The sequence below is a fragment of the Acipenser ruthenus genome, chromosome 7 (assembly GCF_902713425.1).
Source record: "Acipenser ruthenus chromosome 7, fAciRut3.2 maternal haplotype, whole genome shotgun sequence".
NCBI classification, from domain to species: Eukaryota; Metazoa; Chordata; class Actinopteri; order Acipenseriformes; family Acipenseridae; genus Acipenser; species Acipenser ruthenus.
Window position 1 is genome coordinate 62,806,800 of NC_081195.1, and position 27,402 is coordinate 62,834,201.

General features: G+C 37.8%; 1 protein-coding gene across 4 annotated transcripts in view; it reads left to right on the forward strand.

Moving 5' to 3' along the window:
- LOC117414644 (homeodomain-interacting protein kinase 2-like) overlaps positions 1–22,183 on the forward strand; it is an 81,044-nt gene extending 58,861 nt beyond the window's left edge. Inside the window, exons 7-15 of one of the 4 annotated variants that reach the window (XM_034024403.3) lie at positions 723–885; positions 3,081–3,210; positions 5,492–5,613; positions 8,793–8,935; positions 9,942–10,124; positions 10,941–11,213; positions 11,887–12,131; positions 12,995–13,197; positions 14,441–22,183. In XM_034024403.3, the coding sequence (XP_033880294.2) occupies positions 723–885; positions 3,081–3,210; positions 5,492–5,613; positions 8,793–8,935; positions 9,942–10,124; positions 10,941–11,213; positions 11,887–12,131; positions 12,995–13,197; positions 14,441–14,902 (1,924 nt within the window). In that variant the 3' untranslated portion in view covers positions 14,903–22,183. Of the gene's footprint in view, positions 1–722; positions 886–2,987; positions 3,211–5,491; positions 5,614–8,792; positions 8,936–9,941; positions 10,125–10,940; positions 11,214–11,886; positions 12,132–12,994; positions 13,198–14,440 lie in introns of all 4 variants that reach the window. The other 3 variants (XM_034024404.3, XM_034024401.3, XM_034024402.3) reach the window with 3 other exon arrangements.
- Positions 22,184–27,402: the final 5,219 nt, after the last annotated feature.

The window sequence follows — 27,402 nt, forward strand, 5'->3', positions numbered from 1 at the left end:
AACTCCATTAGGCCCTGGAGATGATGAAGCCCTTGCTTTTTTCACAGCTCGCTCTACTTCTTTCCACTCAGGTGCACAGTCCTCCATTTGGTATTCTGGTGGATTGATTGGTGGGATGTCTGACGGAATTGACATAGGCTCCTGCCTTTTTGAATCTGTATGTGTTTCCTCCAAATATCTCTCCAGCTCAACCTTAGATGCTTTTAATGTGCCATTCATCTCACTGGTGAATAACTTCTTTACAAATATGAGTGCCATACACCACACAAAATCCATCATATCTTGGTTGTTTATTAATATTTTTTAACCGCATAAAAACAATTTTATTTCTATTGATGAAATCTATACAGAAATGTATTGGTGTGTTTGACCTGCAAGATACACTTTAAATGCATTCAGCTAGATTGAGTTTTCCGCAGGGGATAATTATATATACATATAAAAAAAGACCTACATTTGCTACAGGAATACATTAAAAAAATATTAACTGTCAAAAATCTTATTAAATTAACAAAGAAATGCAATAAAACTACCATATTTGCATTATCCTCGCTGCCTCCGGGGCTACATTGGAGAACACTTTGGTTTTATATATCCGAGGAAATGCATTTATTCAATTGTGATGGAACTCTTACTTTGTATTTACAGCCATAGCAGGAGAGGTATTTTTACAAACTCAAAATGATATGCTTATCCTTGTTTTGCCTCTCACCCTCCACTAGTGTCAAGTCTTGCTTCCAGAACATGGAGATTTGTAAGCGCAGGGTGAACATGTATGACACTGTTAACCAAAGCAAGACCCCTTTCATTACACACGTGGCCCCCAGCACTTCCACCAACCTGACAATGACGTTCAACAGCCAGCTCAACACTGTACACAACCAGGTAAGAGTGCAGCCTAGCTAGAGGGCCCACTTCATAGCAACCAAGCTGCACTTGTCGGTGCGCACTTGCAATCACATTTTGGGATTGCTGCAAGTTTATACAAATGAAATTTATAAGAGTCGACAGGTCTCTGGTGTGGTGGGTTATTATATGTACATATTTTACCTTTCCTTGATGGAATATAATTTCAAGTGTATTGCTTTACAGAGCAATGAGGTTTGGGGGTGGGGAGGGGGGTACTAGTCACAGACACATAAAAGGTACCAACTAGGGTATTTCTAATCATCTAAGATCCTAAAAAGTTTCTTATCATTTTTTTTTTTTTTTTTTAAGAATTCTAATCTTTAAAGGACTGATAAGCATCTCTGTGTTAGTTAATCTTGTCTTATCAGGAAACTCAAATGAAAGGCATAGGCATTTGAGGCAGGCAAATTAACAAGCAAATTGCAGGTAAGCAACATGACTTCTGTATTACATGCCAGCACCCTTGCTGTTGATAGAAAGTCACCTGACACATTTACAGTACATTACATTACACACCCTGGTGTCTATTCACTAAACATGGTGAATCTAAATACCACTGCTGTTAAGATAATCAAAATGCTGATTAATTATCTAACAGTACATGTGAGTCTTATGTAGTGTAGAAATGCCAGAAAGGCTCCTATTTAGTAATATAAAATGACATTTGCTGGATGTCATTAGGGAACCCTGCCTCTCTTAGAAAATACTGAAATAACAGACCTTTATTTCTGCCTAACAATAAATAGCTATTTTGAGGAAATTGGTCATACAGCTTACAAAATAAGTTTAAATGACTCATTTACCATGGGGGTGGACACCAAATTCTTTTTTTAACCTAAATTGACCATTATATTAACAGGACATGCAGCAGTTGTTGTGGGTGTCCTTCTCAATTACCGCAAAGGCCATTAAAATAAATATATATTTACAGCAATTATGGCTGCAGTGCCCTTTAAAAAAAAAAAAAAATGTGTATCAGGTATTCAATAATCAGGTATTCAAACCTGCATTGTAAACCTATGCAGGAAATCTTTGCTAACTCACACTAGAATTAGTCCATTAGATCAAATATATATATATATATATAATTAGATTCGCTCATGTATACACTGAACCAACAGTAGACCATTTTAGCATTTCGCTTCTACTGTAAAATTTAACAGGACAAAGCTTCCACTGGCCTCAACAGCTGTATTTTAATTGCAGATAAGTTTAGCTGTTATTACATTTGGGTTTTTATTTAAACAGCTAATGAAGACGTTCACGTTTCTCAGCAGAGTGATCATTTGAATGAGAATTAGGACCTAGATGCCACATGTTGTGCAGTATGTTTTCATACTGTAGTTTGCTATTGGTCCTGTTGTCAAAGAGGTATTGAGCACAGTATTTTATGTATCATCTACTTATACTTGACTAAAGTCTGTGAGGTCATTGTGGAATTCCTTATTCATTTCTAATAGGGAAGCTACAGTCAGGCAATCAGAGGTCCTTTGGCCACGGTGGCATGTTTAAGTAAATGAAAGTGACAGATATGTGAACACATGTATTGTGTGTAACAGGGTAAACCACCAGACACGCCATGTATCTGCTTATTTGCAACAGTCAACATTGTTTTTTTGTTTTTTTCTCATGGTATATTAAAACTCAATTTTTCCTCAATGTTATTTTATATAAAACATTGCAAACAACAACAATTATGCCCTTCTTTTCTACCCCCTTCTTAATTTTTATTTTAGGACATTATTCTCTTAAAAGGTTAAACGATTAATTGGATTTCATGAATTAAACACTTTATTAATGAATCCAATGTAGCTTAATTATAGAAGAATATAAATATGAATAATAATTCATAATAAAAAAAGCATCCTAATTAACTTGGTCTATTACTGAAACAACAGCAGGTTGTTTTAGCTCATGCTTTATAAAATAAAATAGAATGACAAAAATGACAAAGTTACTCACTTATACAATTAATTGATTAAAACACGTAATGTTTTTGGTTTGGTTTTTTCCTTTTTTTCTCCCACATTCGTATACCATCGCCCCTCATGTTTATGTTCAATCCATCATTCCTCTAGGCCAACCACCTGGCTCCCACCTCCACCAGTGCCACCCTTTCCCTTGCCAACCCCGATGTCTCCATACTAAACTACCACTCTGCACTCTACCAGCCCTCCGCAGTGTCCATGGCAGCCGTGGCCCAGAGGAGTATGCCTCTTCAGACTGGAGCAGCGCAGCTCTGTGCCACAAGACCCGACCCCTTCCAGCAGGCTCTCATCGTGTGTCCACCCGGGTTTCAAGGTAATCACTAATACAAGCACTGAGGTTTGTTCCCCCCCACCCCCCACCCCCTTTTTTTTTAAATGCCATAATCTGTGATTTGATGGTGATTGTGCTCTGTACTGGTTACTAGCAATCACTTGGTAAGTGCACAGTTCAGGTGTAACATGAACTGTCCACAGTACTGGACAGTTGTGATTAATATATTGTGTGGGAATATTCAGCTTGATTAATCAAGGTCTTTTACACCAAAATGCACTTTGCATCATTTTGTGAAAGAAGGGCTGGCTTTTGTCCTCCAGAGGCCGGTAGCTCGCTGACATCCGCTCTCAAGTTCCTGGTGAAAAAGGAAGCTGGATTGGTTGTGGGATTAGAGGATGCCCACTGACCCTTCGGGTCTGAGCCATGTGAGGAATTGCTGCAGTGAAGTGAAAAATGATTGGGCATTCCAAGCTGGGAGAAAATCAGGGGAAAATAACAATTGGGCACACTAAATTAAAAAAATAAAAATGACAAAACTAGTAAGAAGCTAAAAAAAATGACTTTCATATTATTATTATTATTATTATTATTATTATTATTATTATTATTATTATTATTATTATTATTATTTACTTACTTGCTTACTTACCTGCTTACTAACTAGTAAGTACTTTCTAGTAATTAATAATATTTACATGTATTTTATTCATGCATCTCTGTATAGTAACTTGCTGTTAATGTTTTATCCACACTTATGAATATTATTAGGCAAAACAAATGCTACACAATTGTAGGAGCTGCTCTAAATCTGACGTCTCTAGGAAGTAACTTCCTTCCTGCTGCTCTCAAGCATAGATCCTATGGGTCTGATCCATGATTCAGTAGTTTTTAAATAATTTTTACAGAGGGAAAACAACATTTTGTGCAGTAAAGGCTTGTTATTTAATTTATGGTAGGAGATCAGTCAAACGGACATTGAAATTATGAAGCACTGGCTCTGGTTTGCCAAGTTTTATGTGGGTTGAGGTTCTGTTTAACAGCTGGGAATAGCCTTTTTTATGTTGTGGGTGAGATTTATAATATGATTTTTAGAGTAGGTCTGTTCTTAAATTTATATTGACAGTGTAAGTCACGGCAAGTAAAAACAGAAGCCATTCCTTGAACACATTGAAAAAACAATACAATAAAAAAAAGATGATGAAAAGAGATGGCCAGTTCAGAGACACAGACAGACCAGCTCAGTGGATGAGCCTTGTACTTTAATACAGTACATTGAAAATCAGGGTGTTCATCAGGGTGAACAGTAGTGTGGAGTAGTGGTTAGGGCTCTGGACTATTGACCGGAGGGTTGTTGGTTCAATCCCAGGTGGGGGGACACTGCTGCTATACCCTTGAGAAAGGTACTTTACCTAGAATGCTCCAGTAAAAACCCACCTATATAAATGGGTAACTGTATGTAAAAATAATGTGATATCTTGTAACAATTGTAAGTCACCCTGGATAAGGGCGTCTGCTAAGAAATAAATAGTAATAATAATACTTCGCATGCGTCACGCATCTAACACAAGTTAACTATTTTGAGAACAGTCAAGTGTAAGAAAGCTGGCTTTACTTCTTAAACCGTTTATCAAGGCATGTGGTGTCTATTGGACCTCAGCAGTCAAACGTCCGTTTCGTGCATTTCTGAATGCTGATTCCCTCTGTATAAACCACTGTAAAGCAGGCAAGCATGTTATCCTTGGACCCCACTAATGTCCTCTGAATAAAGTAAATCATAACATCACATCTGTGTCTAAAATAAGTGATGTATTGGATCTGCAAAACAATGTGGTTCTTGTACAACAACAAAATTCCCTCTTATTATTTATATGCAATGGTGGACCTCCGCAAGGCGGTTTCACTCAGAGAGTTGTTAGCACCCATTCACCTTACCAAACGTATAATAAACAATTCAATTCAAGGCCTTTTGGGTATTCCTTAGTTGTTTATTTCAGTTTTTAAGTGGATGTTCCTTACATCAAACGACACTTTGGAATAAAAGGTTTTGTCAATTTCTCCTTATGTATGTCAGTTTTATTTCTAATGGGTTATTTCTTTTATATCTGTAAAACAGTATACAGTTCTTAGTACACTTGTTATACAGCTCTTAAAACAGTTATCCAAAAATCCCTTTTAATTAACTCTTCATAATATGGGAAGGCCTCTGTCCTCTGGGATCCATTGTTACATTACACATGTAAATAAACAAATAAATAAAAGCCTACATAAATACACTGTTGTGTAGTTTTGTTTTTCTCATTGCTTTCATCTCATCCACCAGGACTGCAAGCTTCTCCATCGAAGCATGCCAGCTACTCAGTGCGGATGGAAAATGCTGTCCCTATTGTCACTCAGGCCCCTGGAGCTCGGCCTTTACAGATTCAACCAGGACTACTAACACAGGTAGGCCATTGAGCCTGCCTATATGGTGCATTGAGGCTATGGAGTGCTTAAGATAACCTAGCAAATCACGTTTAATGTTATATCCAATTGAAACCCCTTTTCAGTACAAATCCATAATAAGCAGTTAAAGTAGTCTTTATGATATAAGGGTTGAATATAAAAAACTAATAAACACTTGGCATGTGCAGTACAGACTGCTTGCATAGTGAAAATGTAATCAGTAAACCACAAAACCACAAAATACATCCCTGACATGTATTTATAAAATCTGCATCTCCCTGTTGCAAATCAGTTTCAGTCACAAGATGTGACAGAGGACTATTAGTAGGCACTCATATTTCATGAGGAGCTATCTCAAAAGTGATGACTCATTGAGGGAGTCATATTGAATAAATGCTGTCCTGGCTGCCCTCTTTGTCTGCACAGTAGTGGCAATGCTATGGCAGGTGTTTCTATGTTTTTTCATGGGTTATCCATGAGTGGGGCGGCAGGGTGACCTTGGCGTGTCTGTGTGTACAGTACTGTAGTTTAAATGCTAAGTGCTAGTTCCATTGTTGTCATGTATATCAATGAGCTTCCCTTTTCACACAATAGGCACAATCTAAGCCTGCCAATTTGTATGCATCCACTTATCAGAAGCAACCTATTTAAATGACTTGTTCCTATTCCGTAAACCGTTGTGAGCTGCTTCCTCTTGTTTTGTAACTGGAAGCTCATATCACAGAGGATAGGGTGGGGGGTCCATTCAGCTTTACATAAATCTGCTGTTCACTGCAGTGCGATAGCAGATTTAAAACAAGGATGTTTAAAAATGCCCTTAACAATTTTCAAACTTAACTCTTTACTGAAAAAGACAGTGTGCTTCAGTTAGGCGTAGGAGCTTTCAAAGCTGTAGTACCCTAGAATTTGAAAGAAAAATAATCTTATCTCTCATTAGCTCACAGCTTTCTCACAAGCACCTTGTCATTTTGTTGTTGTTTGCCACTTAAGCATTAATGTCCAACCCAGTGGTCATTACCTGCTAGAAAACTGATGAGGTGACATTTAGGTGCCCTGAGCCAAAGGCGAAAATCAAGGTCGGTTATCTACAGGTAATGGCTGCTGCAGAGGATGTTAATGTTTTTAGTGTTTTGTTTTTTTTTCTGTAAAAGGACTCTATTTCCTCAGTGGTAGAAACTCACAAAGCAGCAGTTCTGCTCTTGGTGGTCTCCGCTGTATAAGCCAATAATATCACAATAAGGTCACTGTGATATAAACTAGAGGAATTAACTGTTCAGATGTCCCAGCCCTCGCACAGTACCCAGTGGTTAAGTCTTGATACACTCAGCAAACTGCGTGGTATATTAAGTTTTAGCTGCTAATCAATCATTCTCAAGTTAGCAGTGGGGCAGTTCCTGGCAAATGCCTGTTGCATGTGCTAGTGGTGCATAGGCCCCTCCCCCTGTGGAGACTGGTAATGCATAGTGATGAATCAGTAACTTGGTTGACTGATATGTCAACGCTTGATTAATCGTCAGCAGTCCGACATGTAGTTTATGCTCATTTATGGGGCATTGATTATTGCAGCACTACTGTATATCTGAAAGGTGGATGTGTGTGCAGCTAGGGAGGATGGAATTGTTGACTCAACATCTATTTTTATTGAGGGAAAAATACGAGGCATAATACAAAGATATTCCTTCATTGTTCATCACAGTTTGCAAAAAGCGAGCAAAACCAATTCAGGGTTTCCTTCATTCCCATGTGTTTATGGAGCGTAAAGCAATGTACTAGAAAGAGTCTCTTCCGTAATTTTCTCTTTATTATTACTGGCAGTGTGTTACAAGTTTGCACAGTAGACCAAACAGCACACTGCTTTATTTGTCTAGTAAGTTGCAGTTTAAGGACAGCAACAATATTAATTTGTTTATCTGAGGAAGTAACTAGGAGAAAGCGAAAAGAGTCTTACAAACAAGACTCAAGAGCATAAAAATACATTTAGGATGTTAATATACAAAAGCAATTAATGTAGCTGTACATTGTATATGCTTTCTACAAACGGAATATAAAGATACACTCACTATGCAATAAAAAAATATACTGGGATCATCCAATGATATATATTATGCCATAGTAGTAGGCTTTTTTTCCCTTGCTGTCTTTCTTGGCATCGGCACAGCAAATGAGGGGTGTCGGGAGGCCTAGTGAGGTCTGTCCTTTTATCTAGATCAGGAATGCAGAAAATGTGGGAACAATTGCAAGCGGGAGCCCAGGCTTTCACAGGCCTGAGGTGCTGAGGAGTGTTAGTCAGTCCTGCCGGGGGGGGGGGGGGGGGGGGGGTGATGGAGAATTCCTATCTGGGTAACTGTTAACACCAGCAAATTACAAGCTGACGCTTACTTTAGGATGCACAAGACCGGTTCTAATAGCGTGGGATATATATATGTATGTATATATATGTATGAGTCCAGTCTCCACACTTCCCCTGGCCTCCCATATAAATCATAATCCCCAAAAATGAAACGTTCTCGTCTCCAGACACAGTGCTTGGGAGCTTGGCACGATCTGCAGCCACTGTCTGCCAGTAGCTATTCCCTAGGATAGATTAACATGCCAGGTTAGGTTAGAAAGGTGAACAGGATCAGCACAGTGGGCCCAGCCTATTTTGCGATAGCAACAACAGTACTGTATAATAATATAGTGCTTAAGATAAACTGCTACATCCTGGTACCTTTGTTGTAGTTCACATGGTCTTATTGTAGCTAGACCATTGGCGTGAGTTTGAACTGCAACACATTAAGTGATAATGTACCAGGAAGCAGCATCAAGTCTTTGATCTGCATATTTCAAATGAAGGAGTAAAATGCAAGCAAAGAACCACGCAATATTTAACAGAAGAAAAATCATGACTATTAATAATATTACTAGTGCTAATAAGAGGAAAGAAAATGTTCGGAGAGTTCACAGCTGTAGCAAGTCTGTCCCTAAAACACTCTTTATCCTTTGGATGAGACGTAAAACCGAGGTCCTATTGTAAGTGACTCTGCAGCAGCAGTTGTGATGCATAGTTCACACCCAAATCTCTGTAAATCGCTTTGGATAAAAGTGGCCGCTAAATGACTAAGTAATATATTATGAAAGTAACTTAACTGGGATAATGTGATTTATATATTCATTCTCATGCTAATCTGTCCATGCAGCAGGCCTGGCCTAGCGGGACTCAGCAGATCCTGCTCCCCTCAGCCTGGCAGCAGTTGACAGGAGTTGCAGCCCACTCTTCAGTGCAGCACACGGCCGTCATCCCTGATACCATGGCAGGGACACAACAGCTGGCCGACTGGAGGTAGGACATGCCCTGGGGCTTGCATGTGTGTGGAGAAAGAATGGAGCCTGTTTCACAGCCATACAGTTGTATACAAATACTTTACAGTACTGCATTGTGATACTGTAATATTTTATTTGTACGGGGCATTTCATGCTTCTGGATATCAGTGTCTTAATCAGTGATTCAGTGTTTGATTACAGTTTATGAATACAGCACAAGCTTTACTGATACTGGTTGGTCTTGTTTTTATTTTGTTGCTGTTGCTGCCACCTGCAGGCCAATCTCATTTTTTAATGGTGTGGTGCTACCCAAGGCCCAGTTCAATTTATTTAGCTGGGGTGAAAAGTTTAAGGGGAGAAAAGAGTTAATTCCGCTATCTGGTAACATATTGATTTTTTTTTTTTTTTTTTAATTACTGTAAACGGAAACAAGAATTGTTTGTTTTGACAGTAAAGATGCCCATTGCCCTTGATACCAAGTAGAAAGTATCATTTGACCTGCTAAATTACTGATTCCCTTCCCCTCCAACCATAAATAAAGCACGTAGCTACTGTATAACCTGCTTTCTGGCCTCTAAGAATACCGTACTGTACTTTAGAACCTGTTGCTGGGAGAAAGATCCCTTTTGTCTGTTGTAAGTGTTCAGTGAATAAATTAAAAGAAAATGTAAATATGCTTAAAAAAGTAGCATTATAATTAATTCCCTCTAAATGGGCACAATTCATAAAACTTTAAGGACTGTTTTAGGAATGTTTTGTTAGGGAGGATTTTTAAAAGCTTGTTTTGATTAATTAAGTCAAATTTGCAGTTTATGAAACCCTTTTCAATTATTTTAGAGATGATTTATTAGATGTTTCTATTATTTGAAATGTCTGTTCTGTTAAAGATGTGTACGGCTAATGATATTTGAAACCAGTTAAATATCCAGCAGTGATGCAGTTTAAAAAATATGAAATCTTAGTACGAGCTGTATCCAATTTCTGTATCATCCAAAAATCCACACTCCTTTCCTGTTGTCTTTTAGGAATTCTCATGCCCACAACAGCCATTATAACCCCATCATGCAGCAGCCTGCCTTGTTAGCTGGCCATGTGACACTACCATCTGCCCAACCTTTGAATGTGGGTGTCGCCCATGTGATGAGGCAACAGCCAGCAACCAGTAGCTCCTCTTCCAAAAAGAACAAACAGCATCAGATGTCGTCAAGGTTAGAGCTAAACAGCAGCCTGCAGTATTCTTATCCCTTGATAGGAACCGATGCCTCTCTCTTCCCTAAGGATAGAAGACCTTGTGGACCCATGCATGCACTTTCATTCATTATGCTGCGTTTCCATCTGCCACTGGAACCAGCCCCAGTTTGATATTGGAAACCAGTTTTGTGAATGGTTGCCAGCTGTAATTACATCAACTACAACCTTTTTGATTGAAAAGCGTCAAAAATACAAACAGGACTAGTTGAACCCTGTAGTTTCAGGTACACAATCAGCTATTCAGATGCATGAATGTAGGCCTACTGTTGTTCCTAATTAATTTTCAATGACCAAACGTTATGGCAATATGTATTTTTATTGGCAATACATACCATTAGTCCAAAGTAAAAATGAATAATGATATGTTGAGTATAAAAAAGTTTTCATCATAGACACTGATACACATTCAGTGTATCATTGTTAATTTGGTATGACCACTTCCAGAGGACTTGTCAAAGCAACAGATCAGTTTCCTCTGCTCAGTACCTGAAGACTGTCTTCTTTTCACCAACCTCTTCAAACCGAACCAGTGATGCTTGCCCTTTCGAAGAGCATTGATGTTTCCACCCTAGCGTTCTGACATCTAATCACAATAAACATGTCTTGGCTGCTGTTTGCAAACAAGGCCACATCAATTATTGTCCAAGCTCATGAATTAAATGTTTATTTCGACTACAAGTTTGCTGAATATGCTAAATAAAAAGCGGTCAAGGTTTTAAAGGAACAGGAGAGGGGCGGGTGCCCCTATTCATTACGTTCCCCGTTTCCCTCAGGAACGTGTCGGCCTACGAGGTGTCGTCCACGCAGGCAGCGAGCTCCCCGCAGCGCTCAAAGCGTGTGAAGGAGAACACGCCCCCTCGGTGTGCCCTGGTGCAGAACAGCTCCTTGGCCTGCAGCTGGGGAGAGGCAGCCTCCAGCACCACCAGGGAGCACCACCAGAGACAGACCATCGTCATCCCGGACACTCCCAGCCCCGCCGTCAGCGTCATCACCATCAGCAGCGACACGGATGAGGAGCAGGAAGAGCATAAGCACGCCCCCAGCAGGTCAGAGAGGGGACTGCGCACTTACAAAATGGATTCTCGTGATGGTTTACCCCTCTGATACCCCATTACAGAGGCTCCATTTCACAACAAGTCCTCAGTCTCAAAAAGCAGTAGCCTGGTTTCACTTTGTAAATAAAATAGTTGCAAATATATTTTAGTTTATAGTTCTTCATTTTTACGACGTGAAACCAGAATATTGCTCACAATAACTATTTAAGATAAGGCTATGTGTGAAAGTAGTATCTGCCTCTGGGGGCAAGATAACTATACTTGGATTTATTTATTTTTGTTTGTTTTAATTTGTTTTCATTTTAAAAACAAAAGGTCTTATTAACATTTTGTAGTTTATCAGCATGAATTTAGAAATAAGTTTTCCTAAAATCCTCGTTGGAGTGTCAAAAATCATGTTTTAAACCCATTTTATGAACTGGTCTGTTTCTTTCAGAAAATATTTCTCTTTATAAAGGTTATTACTGGACAGCCTAAAAGTACTGCATACAATCTTATATGGTCATTGCCGTGATAAATCATTGTATAGTAACTGCACAGTACAATTAAGATTTACAACAGCCTGCTTTTCTAAGTATGGTTAATCCGTGAGTAATGGGGAATGTGTCTTTCAAAGCAATGCAGGGCAGTCTTGTTAACTGTTCCCTGTGTTCTCTATTTACAGCACAAAACAGAGGAAGAATGTCATTAGTTGTGTCATAGTTCACGATTCCCCAGACTCTGATTCGTCCAGTAATAACAGTCCCTATGCTGTAGAGCACCGCTTGGGCCTTACCAACGGAAACAGCCTCGACTCAAAGGGAATGCTGGATAACCATGGCAATGACAATCCACGGACCATAATCATACCGCCACTCAAAACACAGTCCAGTGAAGTTTTGACTGACTGCGACAGGCTGGTGGTGCCAGGTAATTGCTTTTTTGGTACTGTAACTTAGCCTGTAGCCTAGATGCAGAGGTACATAAAAACATTGTGTATGTGTTGATTGAATCTGGTTAACCTTATCCATTTGTAAATTATACAAACTATATTATGGTTAATATACAGCAGGGTTACGTTTGTAACTAAATGTGTGATGTTATGCTTCCCTGTAGTGGTCATTTATACATTTTTTTTTTCCCTGACAAAATCATTGGTTATTTTAAATTCTTTGTATTGTATAAAATCTCTTAATCCATATTTTCTACAGTTGTTGCCTAATTTTTTAGCTCATAATTAGTGAGAGGCTTTTGATTGTTCGGGGATAATCAGCATATTACAAATTAACTTCACTCTAAACCCCTTATAAAAGTGTAACGTGGTATGTCACGGTACAAGGATCATGAAATACTGTACAGGAAAGTGTAGTAAGAACACAGTACAGCACAACATGCTCAATTACTGCTTGGAAAAGCCTGGTAAAAGCATTGCATATCATAGGGAAATTGTGGTAAGCTTGTAAAGGGAGTTCATAAGGATTTTTCTAATGTTTTACTCTACAAAAACAATAACAAAAAAAGAACATTTGTTTTAAAACTACATTTCTTGATGCTTTAAGACCTATAATGACTGATTTGTTCTTGATTCCCAGCAATAAGTGCTTAAAATTGCAGAGCTAATGCTGTTATTGATAGAAAGGTGCTAAAGAGTGTGTTTGGTGTTACAAGGTCAGCATGCTGTCTGTGCTGGACATGACCCAATAGCCCCAATGCATAATCTCTGTGGAGCAGTAATCTGGTCCTGAGTGTGCAATATGATGAAACTATTAACACACATTTTCTGTTTATGACAGACACAGTCGCTCATCATTCATCAGTGTACAAATCCAAAAACTCCAACACAGCGGTCTCTGTCAGCAGTCACTCATCAGGTAGCTCTTCGGGAGCGACAGCCTACAGACAGCAGAGATCAGGGGCACGCTCCTTCCAGCAACAGCCCCTTAATCTCAGCCAGGTACGGAAAGACAGGCCTGTCTTAGTCACATCACGTTTATTGGTAAGGCACCATGAATAAAGCCAGCACAAGCACAGCTGTATGTATGTATGTATGTATGTATATATATAAAAGGTCTGTCTCACTCTGTAGTTAAGCTTGCCAGCAATATGCATCACCTGCCACGGCCGTGAATACAAAGCTAGAACTATTGGTTAAAATGAGAGCTAATATGAAAAGCTAGTTCACCAGACACAGATATCCCTCTATATACACCAAGATTGTGGGATAGATAGATAGATAGATAGATAGATAGATAGATAGATAGATAGATAGATAGATAGATAGATAGATTAGAATTACCTCATGGTTACAACTTTCTTTACCACAGTATATGGAGATATATGGAGGAACTTGTTTACATGAACATATGGTGGGTGTAGGATCCGGTTACTCCGTTCTTTTATGATTTGATAGCACTCATTTTGTATTCTCCATTACTAGTACCGCCCTGAACAGCCTTATAAATAGCTTGACAGATTGTTTGATTGACAGTAATTAGCTTGTGTTACTGTAATATATTGAAAAATGTATATCTAAATGGTGAAAACTCTCAACCAATGCGTAGAATTCAACCAAACCTTTAGAAAGTCTAGGCAACCGAGGAAATGTAAACTTGTTTCAGATAAGTCCTAGCTCTTGTTCTATGTAAAAAATAGGTGACGTTTTGTTAACCGTTTGCTACTTCTGCAAAACTGATGTTGCTTTTAGTTTTCTATTCTTTTGATTGTATTCGGATTGATACTGACATTTTAGGTTTTCCCCAGAAACTAAAATTGGAGTGACCTTAATCCTGTTTTAGTAACAGAACATCTCCAGAAAAAACTACTCCTTTGTACATATTTTAACAAATGAAATAATAGTTAGAAGCCGTCAATTAACTTTACAGAAAAAAAAAAAAAAACATTTCTGAGGTTGGGCTGTTGGTGAGAACAGCTGAACAATGCAATATGCTTTAATGCATGTTACAGCTCCCAGTGGCTCTGGTATTAATATTAGAGTAAGGGAATACCAAGAGCCACTCCCTCAGCTTACATCAGCATAGATTCTGTAAACGTTTTAAACTGCTTGGGGTCTCTACACTTGGGTTCTTCGAATTTTTTAGCATCCCTCTTCAGCAGCACACAAATAATAATTTAGAGATGAAAACTGTTCATGGTGTGCCAAAATCCAAGCCTCCCTAACTTGTGTTAATAAATACCTTAATACATGTAAACAGCCTTGTCTTTCTTTGACTCGTCCACAGGCACAGCAGCACTTGGCGGCAGAGAGAAACGGAGGCCACCGCAGGCAGCAGGCTTACATCACCCCCACGATAGCACAGGCACCTTACTCCTTCCCGCACCACAGCCCCTCACACACGGGCGTTCATCATCACCTGGCAGCAGCCGCCCACCTTCCCGGGCAGCCACATCTCTACGCTTACACTGCGCCCACCGCCCTGGGCTCCACAAGGACCGTTGCCCACCTTGTGGCGTCGCAGGGCTCGGCCCGTCACGCGGTCCAGCACACAGCCTACCCCGGAGGCATCGTCCACCAGGTTCCAGTCAGTATGGGCCACCGGGTCCTCCCCTCACCCACCATTCACCCCAGCCAGTATCAGACACAGTTTGCCCACCAGACATACATCAGTGCATCACCAGCTTCTGCTGTCTACACTGGATACCCACTGAGTCCCACCAAGGTGAACCAATACCGTTACCTCTGAAAACACTGGAGCAAGAACAACGCTGCTTTAGACAGAAACGTTTTACAAAAAGAAAACATGCAAGGCATCAGAAAAAATGACCCTTTAAACTTGAAGACAAAAAAAAAATGAAAAAATAAGAAGTGGGGAGGAATTTTTTAAATTTTCTTTTAAAGAAATATTAAAGTAAACGGGCCAGTGCTCATTCAACTAGTAGCAATCCTTGAAGGCAAATCTTTCCATTTTCAACGGCCTATCCTGCACCAAAAGGCCTTTGAGAAAGGTGCCGTTTTGTATTTATTTATTTTTTGTTTATTTAGATTTTTTTAATGACCAATAAATGGACTGGTAATTTTTCACTCTACATGTGACCTCAAATGGGAAGGTTATGATCACCTCACAGTGTAAAAGACAAAAAAGATCCATACTGCTCTTCAATGAAAATTGATCAGAAATGAGGGAAAAAAGATTGCCCTCTTCAAACCAATATATATATATATATATATATATATATATATATATATATATATTATTTCTAGATAATTTATAGCTTTTAATTTTTTTTTTTTGTTCTGTTAATTTTAAGGAAGTATATTCTTTTTTCTGGTTTTATTCCCTTCAAGGTAGACATTTTAGCCGGGTCCCTTTAGAATGTAGCAGTATGCACCCTTTTTAAACTTGATACCAATAGATTTTGTTTCTCTTAATGTGATTGCACAAAGTGGTTATGATAACATGGCATGTACAATGTGATTGTCTAGGTGAGTGTGCGCTATTGCCCCGTGTATGGTCTATCCTTAGCACAACTGTGCAACTGTAACTACTCATAGTCTTAGCTTTTAACATTGTTCCCTCGTAGTGCCTTACAGATTTGCAGACACAGTTTAAAGTTTACTTCACTGGAACTGGCAGAACCGAGGCTGGTTTGGAGGCTACCTAGATGGATGATGTTACTGTCCTTGTTGTTCTTGTGGTTGAGACCCTCTTTTAACTTCCAGGTGTAAGCTAGGCCTGAAATAGTCTCATATGTTAATGTGTCCAATCCTGGTCTCCACCAACTGCTAAATAAGCACATTTAACCTGTCTGGTATTGTAAACATTGACTCACTGTTTTTGGTATTAGCTACAAACACGTTTATGAAATCTCAACGGAGTTTGGATCTTACTAAGGTAACTTTGGTTCATAAGGAAATAATGTTTGCATTGCTGGGTTGCAAATGGTACTTTCCTTGCAGCCATTATATACAGTTTTTATATACTGTGTTTTTTGTTTTTTTCTCCTGTCACTGTGACACACTGTACCACAACAGCTGTTAGTCATGCCATGGTAGAAATATCCAATGAATGAGCTTAGATTAAATTAAGTGCCATATAACCATGTGGTTCTGTGATATTTAGTATGCATTTTTATTGTGAGGTGTAGGAAGGAGTTCCCATGAGAAATACGATGAGTCGAGGGGTATTATACAGCAGTTAAAGAAATGTACTAGCTATGCAGACTAACGTGCTGGTGTTGTAATCCAACCCATCGGGTGTCTATAGAGGATCTGTTATCTATTGAACTGCTGAAACTTAAAGAAACAGGACTGACTCTGACATTCAGAGGCTGGGGAAGGGAAGGGGAACACCCCTTTGACAGTTACAGTATGCTGTATATCCCTTACTGGATGGATTACTACATTGCCACCCATGGCTTAACTCATCTTGTTCACTCAAGTATTCCCCTGCAGTATGTGGGGTATGGTTCCTTTGACTGTGGCATAACAGGGAGAATTTTGGTGTATTTATTGGCATGTCATTGTCTAAATTAGCCAGCCAAATATAAACTCAATGAAAGAGTTGAATATTTGTATGGGATGTGTGAGATTTGTGAGGCGTTGACGAGAAAGATCAAAGAGAGAATTGGTGGGGTGGGTGTCATCAGTTTGGTAATTGAGAGGTTGGGGTTGAGTATGTTGGTGCAAAAAATGAATGGTGTCAAAATTACACAGTTTGAATAAATCTGTTACTGTGACTAATTGAAATGATTCAGGTTTAGTTGGAGGTCCTGTTAAATATTCAAACAGATTTCAACTGAAAATATTGTGTGGAAAATTCACAAAGCTGTGGTTTAGCGTACACCTGGAAGAAGCTTTTTGGAATTTAAATTGTAAACAACATGTTAAAGTTTATAGAAATGAAACAACTTAGAATGGATAGCTAGATGCTATGCTATGATAATTAGACTAAGGCATCTTCTATTTGCTGCTTAATTTGAAACATGTAGGTGTATTTTGGTGTAATTCTTTAAGCTTTATTTTAGCCAATGTTTCTGGTTTTGATTTTGTAATCTATTTCTTTATATTTTATGAATTAGGCACATACAACAGCTTAGTGAAGAAAGTGATTTGTGTTTTAAATCATTTTTTATGTTGTGTTTCTTAGCTATATATCCATTAACATTTTGGGTAGACCCATATTAGTTGGTTCAGCATAGATTATATATAAATGCTGAAAGAGTTTTCTGGTGAAGGTATGTTAGCATTCAGAGGTTGCTGCAGTACTTCTGTGCTCTGTAGTAGCAGTATGAATTGATTCATTTGTAGTTTTGCTTGGTTTTGTTGATTTTTTTTAATTTACAAGCACAGGGCTGAGTTTTAAAACCAAGGCCCCATTTGTGAAGACAATTAACACTGGTATGATTTTATTTGCTGTAAATTTGGTACAGTAATTTATCTTAAAATCTATTCTGGGTGCAGCAGAGGTTGGAATGAATAACTGATTGCACTAAACCCCAACTTGTTTCACGCAACCCTGCCCCCCAAAAAACACAGACATTTCTACAAAGATGGATTCAAACAGACCATTTTATTACTTTTTACACATTTTCACAATAATCTTCAATCTTTTTTAAAGTTGTGGGTTTAATGCAGTAAGTGAGAAACTTCAAAATACTGTGCACTTACCACCAAAGCAGTGAAGTGTAATGTTGATCGAGCTAACAGTTGGGTTTTCAATGGGGGGCATTGACTTAAGCACATGGCGAATGGAGCTGAATTTCACAGAAACTAAAAACTTGACTTCACAGAATTGTCTTTAAAACATTCCATTCGAGAGACGCTTTCCCTTCCCGGCCTGCCTGCCTTCCTTCTTGCAAGAGGAAGAAGCTAGCCAACTAGCCAGCTCATCTGAGCTAGCCAACAAACTTGCACTTCCACAAAGAATGCATTAGAACAGTGTGGGTGTTGTTTAGTCATTTTGGTTTTATTTTATTCACCAAAGAAATACAGTTGTATAATGATGATTACTGTGTTATTATTACCCCCATTTGTCCATGACTGCCAGGCAATAATATCCATTACTGCTGTTTGTTCCTTTGTTTAAAATGAAAGCCTTCTTGTATCGTTTCCATATGTGAAAAACCTTCTTTTATAAAAAACTATACTTGCCAACTTTTCTTTGGAAAGGACTACAAATATGTTGAGATATACTAGGTCCTATTCACAAAGCCTAAGCTCAGGCGTTATAGTGTAATATTCTGAATACAATTCAATGTGATGTTTATAACATTGTTCAAGAGTGTTGTAGGCTTTGACAACAGCAGTCTAGAAGAGTTTCATGTATATCAAATGTTACTTCATTAATAAAATATATATTTTAAAAACGGAGTTAAAGCTTTGGGAATAGGGCCCCTCCCCCAATAAAAAAACAACACGAAACCTTTAATGACATTAGCGAGGAACAATGTGTACTGCTCTCTACCATGTTAGGTAATAATAATAATAATAATAATAATAATAATAATAATAATAATAATAAGTTGTAAACTCTATAATGTGATGTTCATTTCTAAGAATGGTGCCATGGCAATTTACTGTAGGCCTGGAAAGAAATACTAATTCAATGGTACAGACTGAATGTAACTGAATGTGAAAGACCCATTAAAAGCATGTTCTGTGTTGCCATTGGTGATGAGTCAATGCTGCTAGTCTATACTTTCTTTGTAATAAGTAGCCCATAATACACGTTTTAATTATAGACAATGCCGAAGTACAGTCCAGGATACTTTTGTGATGTTTTGACATCTTTAATACATGAAGTCATTTATGTCAGTACGTAGATGAACTGTGCTGATATTTTTGGTTAAAAAAACACACAAAAAAGACAAACAAACACAAAAATAATGTATATTGTTTTGAAAACAAACCCAAATTCAAGATTGTTGATGTCAAGTGTATGAGCCCCATGTTTTTTTATTTTTTAAACCACATAGAATTTGTGTTACTGTAGCCTTAATAAACCCTAAAAAGCTTGATACCATTTTTGTGAATCTACCATGGATAGTAAGAATGATACTCAACACCTCAGTTTTAGTATTGAACACGATAAGTTAAGCAAATCAAAAGTTACAAGTATGTGTAGTACTGTGTGTGTGACGGGAAGTTGACAGTGTGTAAAATGTGCCACGGGTAGTTAACAGTGTTCTGTATCCAAAACATGTTTTTTTCTGGTTCTCATGGGAGGGTTTCCAAGATGTATAAGAGTGATGCATCTGTGTCATTGTTGTTAGAATACAGAAATAAGGATTTGGCAAAAACCAAAACTCAAATAACGTCAAGTAGTTACACAGTTTTACCATTTATTAATATTTACTACAAGCACACAGTTACAATTGTGAGGAACATCCATCAATACCATGTATTTAACAATCATATTCATTGAAAATAAGAAAAATAATTGGTGATTCCAAATTTAAAAAAAAAATGCTGTCACCTGTGCTGAATACATGTGATTGTGCCAATGTAAAGTGCATTAGCCCTTCGTTAGAGGGTTGGCAAGTATAGTCTTACAGGTATTAAAAGTTACACATTTTAGTTTTTAATTTCTATTACTGTTTTTTTTTTTTTTCTTACTGGTTCTTCTTGTGACTTATTTGGGGTTTGATGTCATGCAAAGTCAAATTTCTTAACACAACCAAAAAATTATAATAATTTGAATCAAAGAATAAAAGCAGTTTTGTACAAATGTTTTCATTTGATTGGGATCCAAACCTTCCTTTCCCCCAGAATGTCTTAATAAATGAATTTAAAAATGGCAGCAAACACAAAGGGAAAAGATGGTTTGGTTTCCACCTTTCTGCTGGCTCAGTGGAGCCTTGTTTTCGAATCAAATTCACTGGGTTTCTACTCCACCTCTATAGCACGTTAAAGCTTGTTATAGCTTTTTTCAGTTGTATTCATACATTATACCTCTATAAGAACATTACATACCCACATTAAAGTTAATGTGGTTCTAGCTAATTAAATATCTTCATAAGCCTCAGCAATCGTAAGTACACTTCCATTCACTATGGGAGGTTTGACGGGCAGTTATGAAAGCAGTATGTTATAGCAAATGTGTAAAATTCTGTCTAGGTTAAATAAAAACCTTTTTTTTTGCATGCTTTATAGCAGTGCTGCCCGAACCCGGTCCTGGAGAGCCCCTATTCAGCAGGTTTTATAGGTAACCTTTAATCATCAATTTCTTAACACCTGGAACAATTTCATTGTGATCAATTAAGCAGGTGATTTATTAAATGAAGTCATTTAAAGATCATTTGGTACAAAAAATGAACTACCCTTTTGAGCCCTCAATGGCCTGGATTACATGCTGGGAAAATGTCATGACTTATCTGTCTACTGTCATGACTTATTTAAGGTGGTACGGCTGAATTATAATTTTAGATCATTTTGGTTTGTTTAATTTAACAATTCCTGCTTTGAAACTTCATGTTGTATTTGATTTTTGTATAATCTATTACATTTGTATTTAAACATAAACTAAACATAAACCAAAACTAACTAAAATTGTAATCCAGACCGTACCACCTTAAATAAGTCATGACAGTAAACAAGTCAGGACATTTTCCCAGCATGTACACTGGTCCAATGACCTGAGTTCCCTTAATTGAACAAGTTATTTGCTTAGTTGATCAATAACTTCCATGTGTTCCCAGTCTTTAGAAATTAGCGATTTAGGGTGACCTACAAAACTTACTGGATAGGGGCTCTCTAGGACCGTATTTGGGCAGCACTGCCTTATAGTTTCTAGGTTTTAAAAAAAGTGAAACGACCTAGGAAGTGTAATAATAAGACAACCTGAAAGCAGAACTCACAAACTGAGAGCTTTCTTTAACTAAGTTCTCATCAATTTAATTCATTTTTTTCTGGAGTTTTAGAAAAGTATAAATAGGTCATTGATAATGTACTGTATTTATCAAATAAAAAAAAAAGAAAAAATACATTCTCCATTTCTAATGCATGAAGTTATATTTTTCTAAATGCTTGGTCCCATCTGCAGCTTAATTTAACCAGGGCCCTCATATGGTACCAGATATCATTTGAACTGAAAATACATGTGTGGTGTGACATGCTTCTTTCAAAACTGCACATTTGCTGTCTATGTAGCGTATGGAAGTGCCTGACAGTTTAGATTGATGGAAATATGTCATTAGCTTTAATCCCATTAAACTGACACATTGTAAATTGCAGCATTAGCCCACTGAAGGACCCACCCTAAGCAGGAACACACAAAACAAAAATCATAACAAAGTATTTTCTACAAGGTCTTCTCAACCTAATGTAACTAACCCAGATTGCTTCTATACCTTCTATGTATGTATGGTTTCTGTGTAAAGTGTTATTTCATGATAGTCTTTGTGAAAATGATCGTGTGCAGCAGTATTTCCTTGTGTACTTCTTTCTCTGTGGTTTATTTGTCTTTTTATGTCTCTTGAGAGGGGAGGGAAGAAGTGTATCGTCTCTTTTATGAATCTGAAGATGTAGAAATCTATGTATCTATTCCTTAGTCTGATATTAAAGGTATGTTATGAGAATGGATATTTTACTGGCTTATAGAATGTTTAAAAATATAAAATTCTTAACGGTTGAGTACTGGCTACTAAACGCTTGTGTTACCATTAAGACGTTGTGTGCTTCTCTTAATCATTTTCGTTGTAGAAAAATGGAGTGAATTTATATTAGTCTTGATTACTAATGATAGCATTGTAAATTTACAGAAAATCGTAACAGAAAATACATTATAGAAGAATATAGTTATTTTAATTGTTATATTTACTAACTGTAGGGTGAGAAGGGGCTCCCGTTGTGGTGAACTATGTTATAGCTTGTTATTCACTGTTACTTTTGATCATTTTTTCGGTCTCCCAGGTGAATCGAGTTATTAATCACAATTTGTATGCTCACATATGCATATTGTATATGTGTAGAAATGTAATCACACACTTTGTCTTGGATTTACATTAAACTGTTTTAAGTCACTGCACTTGTGTCTTCTTTGTTGTTGTTTGCTGTTTGTTTCGATTGAATGTCTGTGGTGCTGAATGATAAAGACCTAACGCTTTGAGATGTCGCTTCATATTCGGTACACATAGGTACTGTATTCAGTACTTCCCTAGGTTAAGCTCGATTGTGGGTTCATGCAAAGGTGTTGTCCAGTAAAAATGTACCTTTTCACTGCCACCTTGTTTTTTAACCTCTCCACATGGTACAGATCTTTTTTCACATTTTCATATTTACATAACATTCAATCTGATATGACATACCCCTTAGATTATGTTATCAGGGATGCTCTGTTTATGTTCACAAAAAACTCCCATTTCTAAAATAACTCCCATTTATAAATACAGCCACTGTTTTGGGGACGTGCTCAAGGTAGATTTTCTAATGTCCTTTTCCCTTGTGTTACTCATGCACACACACAAGCACAATCACAGCAAAGCTTCTTTGGCATCACCGTTGAATTTACTTAGCTGTACAGTTTATTCGATTGTATTTATTTTTCGCTGGTACTTGGGTTTCATCTATAGACTATTTTTTTTTATTTTTTTAATTGGATTAAGCTGTTTGAGCCTATTCTTTTTGCTGCCACTAGAGGGAATTGAAACATCAAATAATGACAGGGCTTAAGGGCCTTCTACAAAAGTCAAAATTCAAGAAAAGTCATTCACCTTTTTGAACTTGAATTGCTTCCCAACTTTACTTTTTTTTTTTTTTTTTTTGAGGAGTGCATATTGAAGTCAATATATATATTTACATTTCTCTTAATGTTGGGCGGTGTTTACAATACTTCCTGGGACCCGTTGCTTCAATATTGAGGTAGTAGTATTTTCTCTATCTGCCTGTACCTGGCTGTGACAGGGTAGCCGATGTGGTGACGTCAAGCAAGAATGCAGGAAAGAAAACAAACAGGCAGGTACTGCAGGGCAAAAGACGCGCCGTGGGCAGTTTATTTAAATAACAAACACAAATAAAATAAAAGGTTTTAACAAAACAAATACTGCTCACAGAGCAAAATAACAAAACACAAAATATTGTGATCAGGCTGGGCAGAAGCCTTCACTGGTCGGAATATTGTTTATTTATTTATTTATTTTTAAATTTTATTTTACACGCCGCTCTCGCTCCTCCGAACATCCACACAGAGTGCAGAGAGCTGCAGGCTTATATGCAGATGACCATCTCCCGATTAGCAACAATTAATTAACTCCGGAGATGGTCTCCTACTGCACGAGGTTTTTTAATGTGGATGGGACTTCCCATCCACGCTGCAAAACACTACAAAATATATGGCTTTGCCGTCATATTTATAAATAAATAAATCATAACAATGATAACAATAGTAATAGTAATAATAATAATAATACAACAACAACAACAACAAAACAAATACAAAATAATAAATTGCACAGGGGCGGAGGGGTACCCCGTTCTAAAATAAACTAATACAAAAAATCCCACATTTTATAGCAGGGCTTTGCCCCGCCCCCTTTTCATGTACAGGGCTCCTGGCCCTGTTACACTGGCTTTGAACTGCTTTGAGCCTGAGCGATTGAATCAAGTGCCAGCATTAAATAGCCTTCGTCAGTCCATTCAAATCATACGGCAATTTCACCTTTCAACCCAGCCCACCTACTCTATATCGACAGGAAGGCCACCCTGCTTACACTATACATTGATCAAGCTTTACTATGTGTTTACTATACTATAGCGTGCAGTACTGTATGATTTACCATACTTCACTCTATTTTTGCTGTATATTTACCATGTTTTACCACAGCAAACATAGCATATTTAATAATGATCTTTTTTTCAGCTTTCTAGTAATCTGTTTCCACTACTAATTTACATCTATATACAGTACACACACACACACATATATACAGTAGCGTGCACATTTATTAGAACACCTCCATTGCTTCTGTTGTTTTGATTTGTTGTGCATAGTGTTGTGTTTTCTGTCACCTGTTAATATTCTTCCATTGTGTCTCTTGCTGCAGTGCCACACCGCAGTGCCTGCTTCTGTGTAAGTCATTTTGACAGTGATTTGTGTAACTATGCAACCGTGTCCTAATCTTTCCTATCACTCCCCAAATCCATTGATTTTGAGAACACCACACTGACAGCCCACTTGAAAAAGCTCATTACATTCTCATTCACGTGTTATCGTGATTCAGACGATGCAACTTGAAGCCAACTTACTGAGCTAGTGGGCTTTTTTTTCTTCTTCTGGGCTTTCTAAAAAAAGAAGCAGCAAATTACATATCTGAGTAAAAAGGCTTTAAAAAAACAAAAGGTACATGATATTTGTCAATGTGCCAGTAAATATTATAATATACTTGAACTCTGAATCTTAAGTTTTCCTTGCCTAACAGATAGGCCTAGTGTAGTACTGTATACGAAAAGTTAAATAAAACAGCTCTCAATTTGTTAATTTATTGAAGGAAAACATGTAATTGTGAGTACAAAAAAAAAATCTAATACATCTGTAAAATATAAATAACAGCTGTTTTGGAGTTTATTACTTTTTATGACGACATACTGTGCACAGCTGCCTTTGAATAAAATTCGTGTCAGTTTTGGCAGTAAGTTCAATGAGCTTGTCATATACATGGTTTCCACTAGAGGGTGCACACACTACTATCTTGTGAGAATTGACAGTGTTATAAAAAATGGTGTTTCAGTCATTGGTTTACACTTTACACTATCAATTTTATTAAAACAAAATAAAAAAGAAAAAAAGAAAAAAAATATATATATATAGGGAAAAGATATTATTATATCTACTCCTTCTATGAAGCTTGTAGTTTTCAAGTCAACCTTGTCCCAGCACCTGAAACTGATATCCAGTCCTTCCCTGGCTCAGTTATCGCTGCACTACCACCTAGTGGCTCTGTAATATTGATAATAGATTGCATAACTATACAACCCAATCTTGTTCTTTCCTCTTTCGCCCCCAAATATGAATGGGTCCCTGGATCACCCAACCCTGGACCCTCATGTAAAGCACGATGCAAAACATCAGCTTGTTAATCCAGAGATGGATCAGTGGTGTAAATTGGTATAGTGCATGGACATATGATTACATTTTTGTATTGGTACTATATTGTACTATTTTATGATAGAAGAAAAAATAATAATGGCTCGGACTGTCTAAAGAAAACTGCACAAAACTAGCCATTTGCTTACGATTAATTGTACGTCTCATTCATTTTTATTTGAGAGATAAAGGTGAGGTATGTCCCTTAAACAAAATGTTCTGACCCATGCATTGGAGCAAACATTCCTCATGGTCATGTGACCACTAACAATCCATCAGGGTGCTTAGTTTGCTCATAACATGGTGTTTTCTTGACCAAGCAATGCTCACGTTGATTTGCCAGTATAAGACGTCTTCCAGATGTCTTCCAGACCAGTGCAGAACTGGGGTGACATCATGCTTTTAACTGTAGATTGCTATGGTTCTCAGTTCAAGTCTTCTGATCCCATCTGGAAACTGCAATACAGGGGGCTGGCTTGTTTTATGCGTTGCCTTTTTAAGCTGCTACAGCAACAAGCTGATTATATTTCTTTGCCATCATTTTGAAAACAAATAGGCTGTGCTGTTGCCTTGCACGTTCTGGCAAGCATTTCAAAACATTCCACTGGTGTGCAAATGAAACATTAATAGTGTTTAATAATCCATCTGCAATGCTCTTTGGTATTAATCTGAAACAGCTCACTGAGGGATGTTGCCAGCCTTAGAAATGCGTTGATTTTATTTTTTGTAATGAAGCCATTCCAACCTCTCAGGTACTGTCGGGTGATTATAGTGGAAATAGTAGTTTATTATTCCCTATTCTGGATTTATATCTCTATCAAAGTAAATATTATGGAAAGAGAAACTGTTATCCAATTGTGATGAAACTTGGTAAAGGCAATGTATACTGTCATAATCTGGTGCATGGAGGATATCTGTGTAGTGGGTGGTGTTGTGTGATACACTGCCGTTATGGGTTCTGTCCCCTGTCTGTGAGATGAGATGAGGTTAAAAGCTCTATAACCAGGGGTGCAGAGAAACCTGACTCTTATGTATAGTGCTTAAGACTCCCCTTAAGAATGCTTAAAAATGCATTTCTCAAGAGGCGGAGGTGGGATACGAACCCGGGACCTCCCGCTCTGAAGCATAGCGCCGATACTGCTGTACGAAATAGCCGGCTCCCTTGCAGGCCCTGGTATCGGGCTAATGTCTTCATATTTGATTGTGTCACCTACCAGCCTTGACCACTACCCCTGTGCACGCTACACTCTGGACCTTCTGGTCCAATACATTAAAAGTACCGCTGATATGGGGGGGAGGGGGGAGGGGGAGGGGGATTTTTCATGGCTGGCTGCAGCCGTGAAGACAAGTTGAAAAAAAACCGTCGTGGTCCTGTCTTAGTGTAATGATTAGACTGCTGTGGTAGTATTATCAATAATTTAATCAGTAATGGCTATTAGATCTGAATCGCTGGGAGCTCATCTGTAAGGGTTATCCTTCTTGGATTAATTACAGTGACCTCACACAAAGACTTTGGGATGACACAATAACACTTGCTTGAACTGGGGTACAGTACAACTTCAAATATGAATGAGTGCTACAAAATAACTGCACCCAAAAATACTGCAGTAGTGCTTTCTTTCTTTCTTTCTTTCTTTCTTTCTTTCTTAAGCATTCAATAAAACGACTTGTTTGGTTGCTTAGGTTTTCAATTGTGATGTTAAACTGCAGTATTTCAAGTGTTAATGTAGCCAAAATGTAAGACTGTAAAAACATGTGGTTGCCATGGGTTACAATAGCTTCGATCTCGTTGTTTTTGGAGAAGCACAAAATTGTGCAAAAAAAAAAAAAAAAGAACATGGGAACCCTGTGCGCATGACGTGTCTGTATGTACTGTTATGAATGAGGATAATAAAAAAAAACACATATACATTTAAAAAAAAAAAAAACACAACACATGACATTTTGCTCCTTTAAGACCAGGCTGACGTTGCACAGTGTAACCACGACAGACTCCTGCTGCAGTAACGCTGTCACAGGCTGTCACAGCAGGGGCAGGGGAAGACAACCTAACCCAGTGGAAATGCTGAAGGGCACTGGCTTTAACCAATGAACACTATCAACTAAGCCACTGATGTCATAAATGTCTAATCAGAGAAGAGTGTAGGAGGTTTCATTTGAAACAA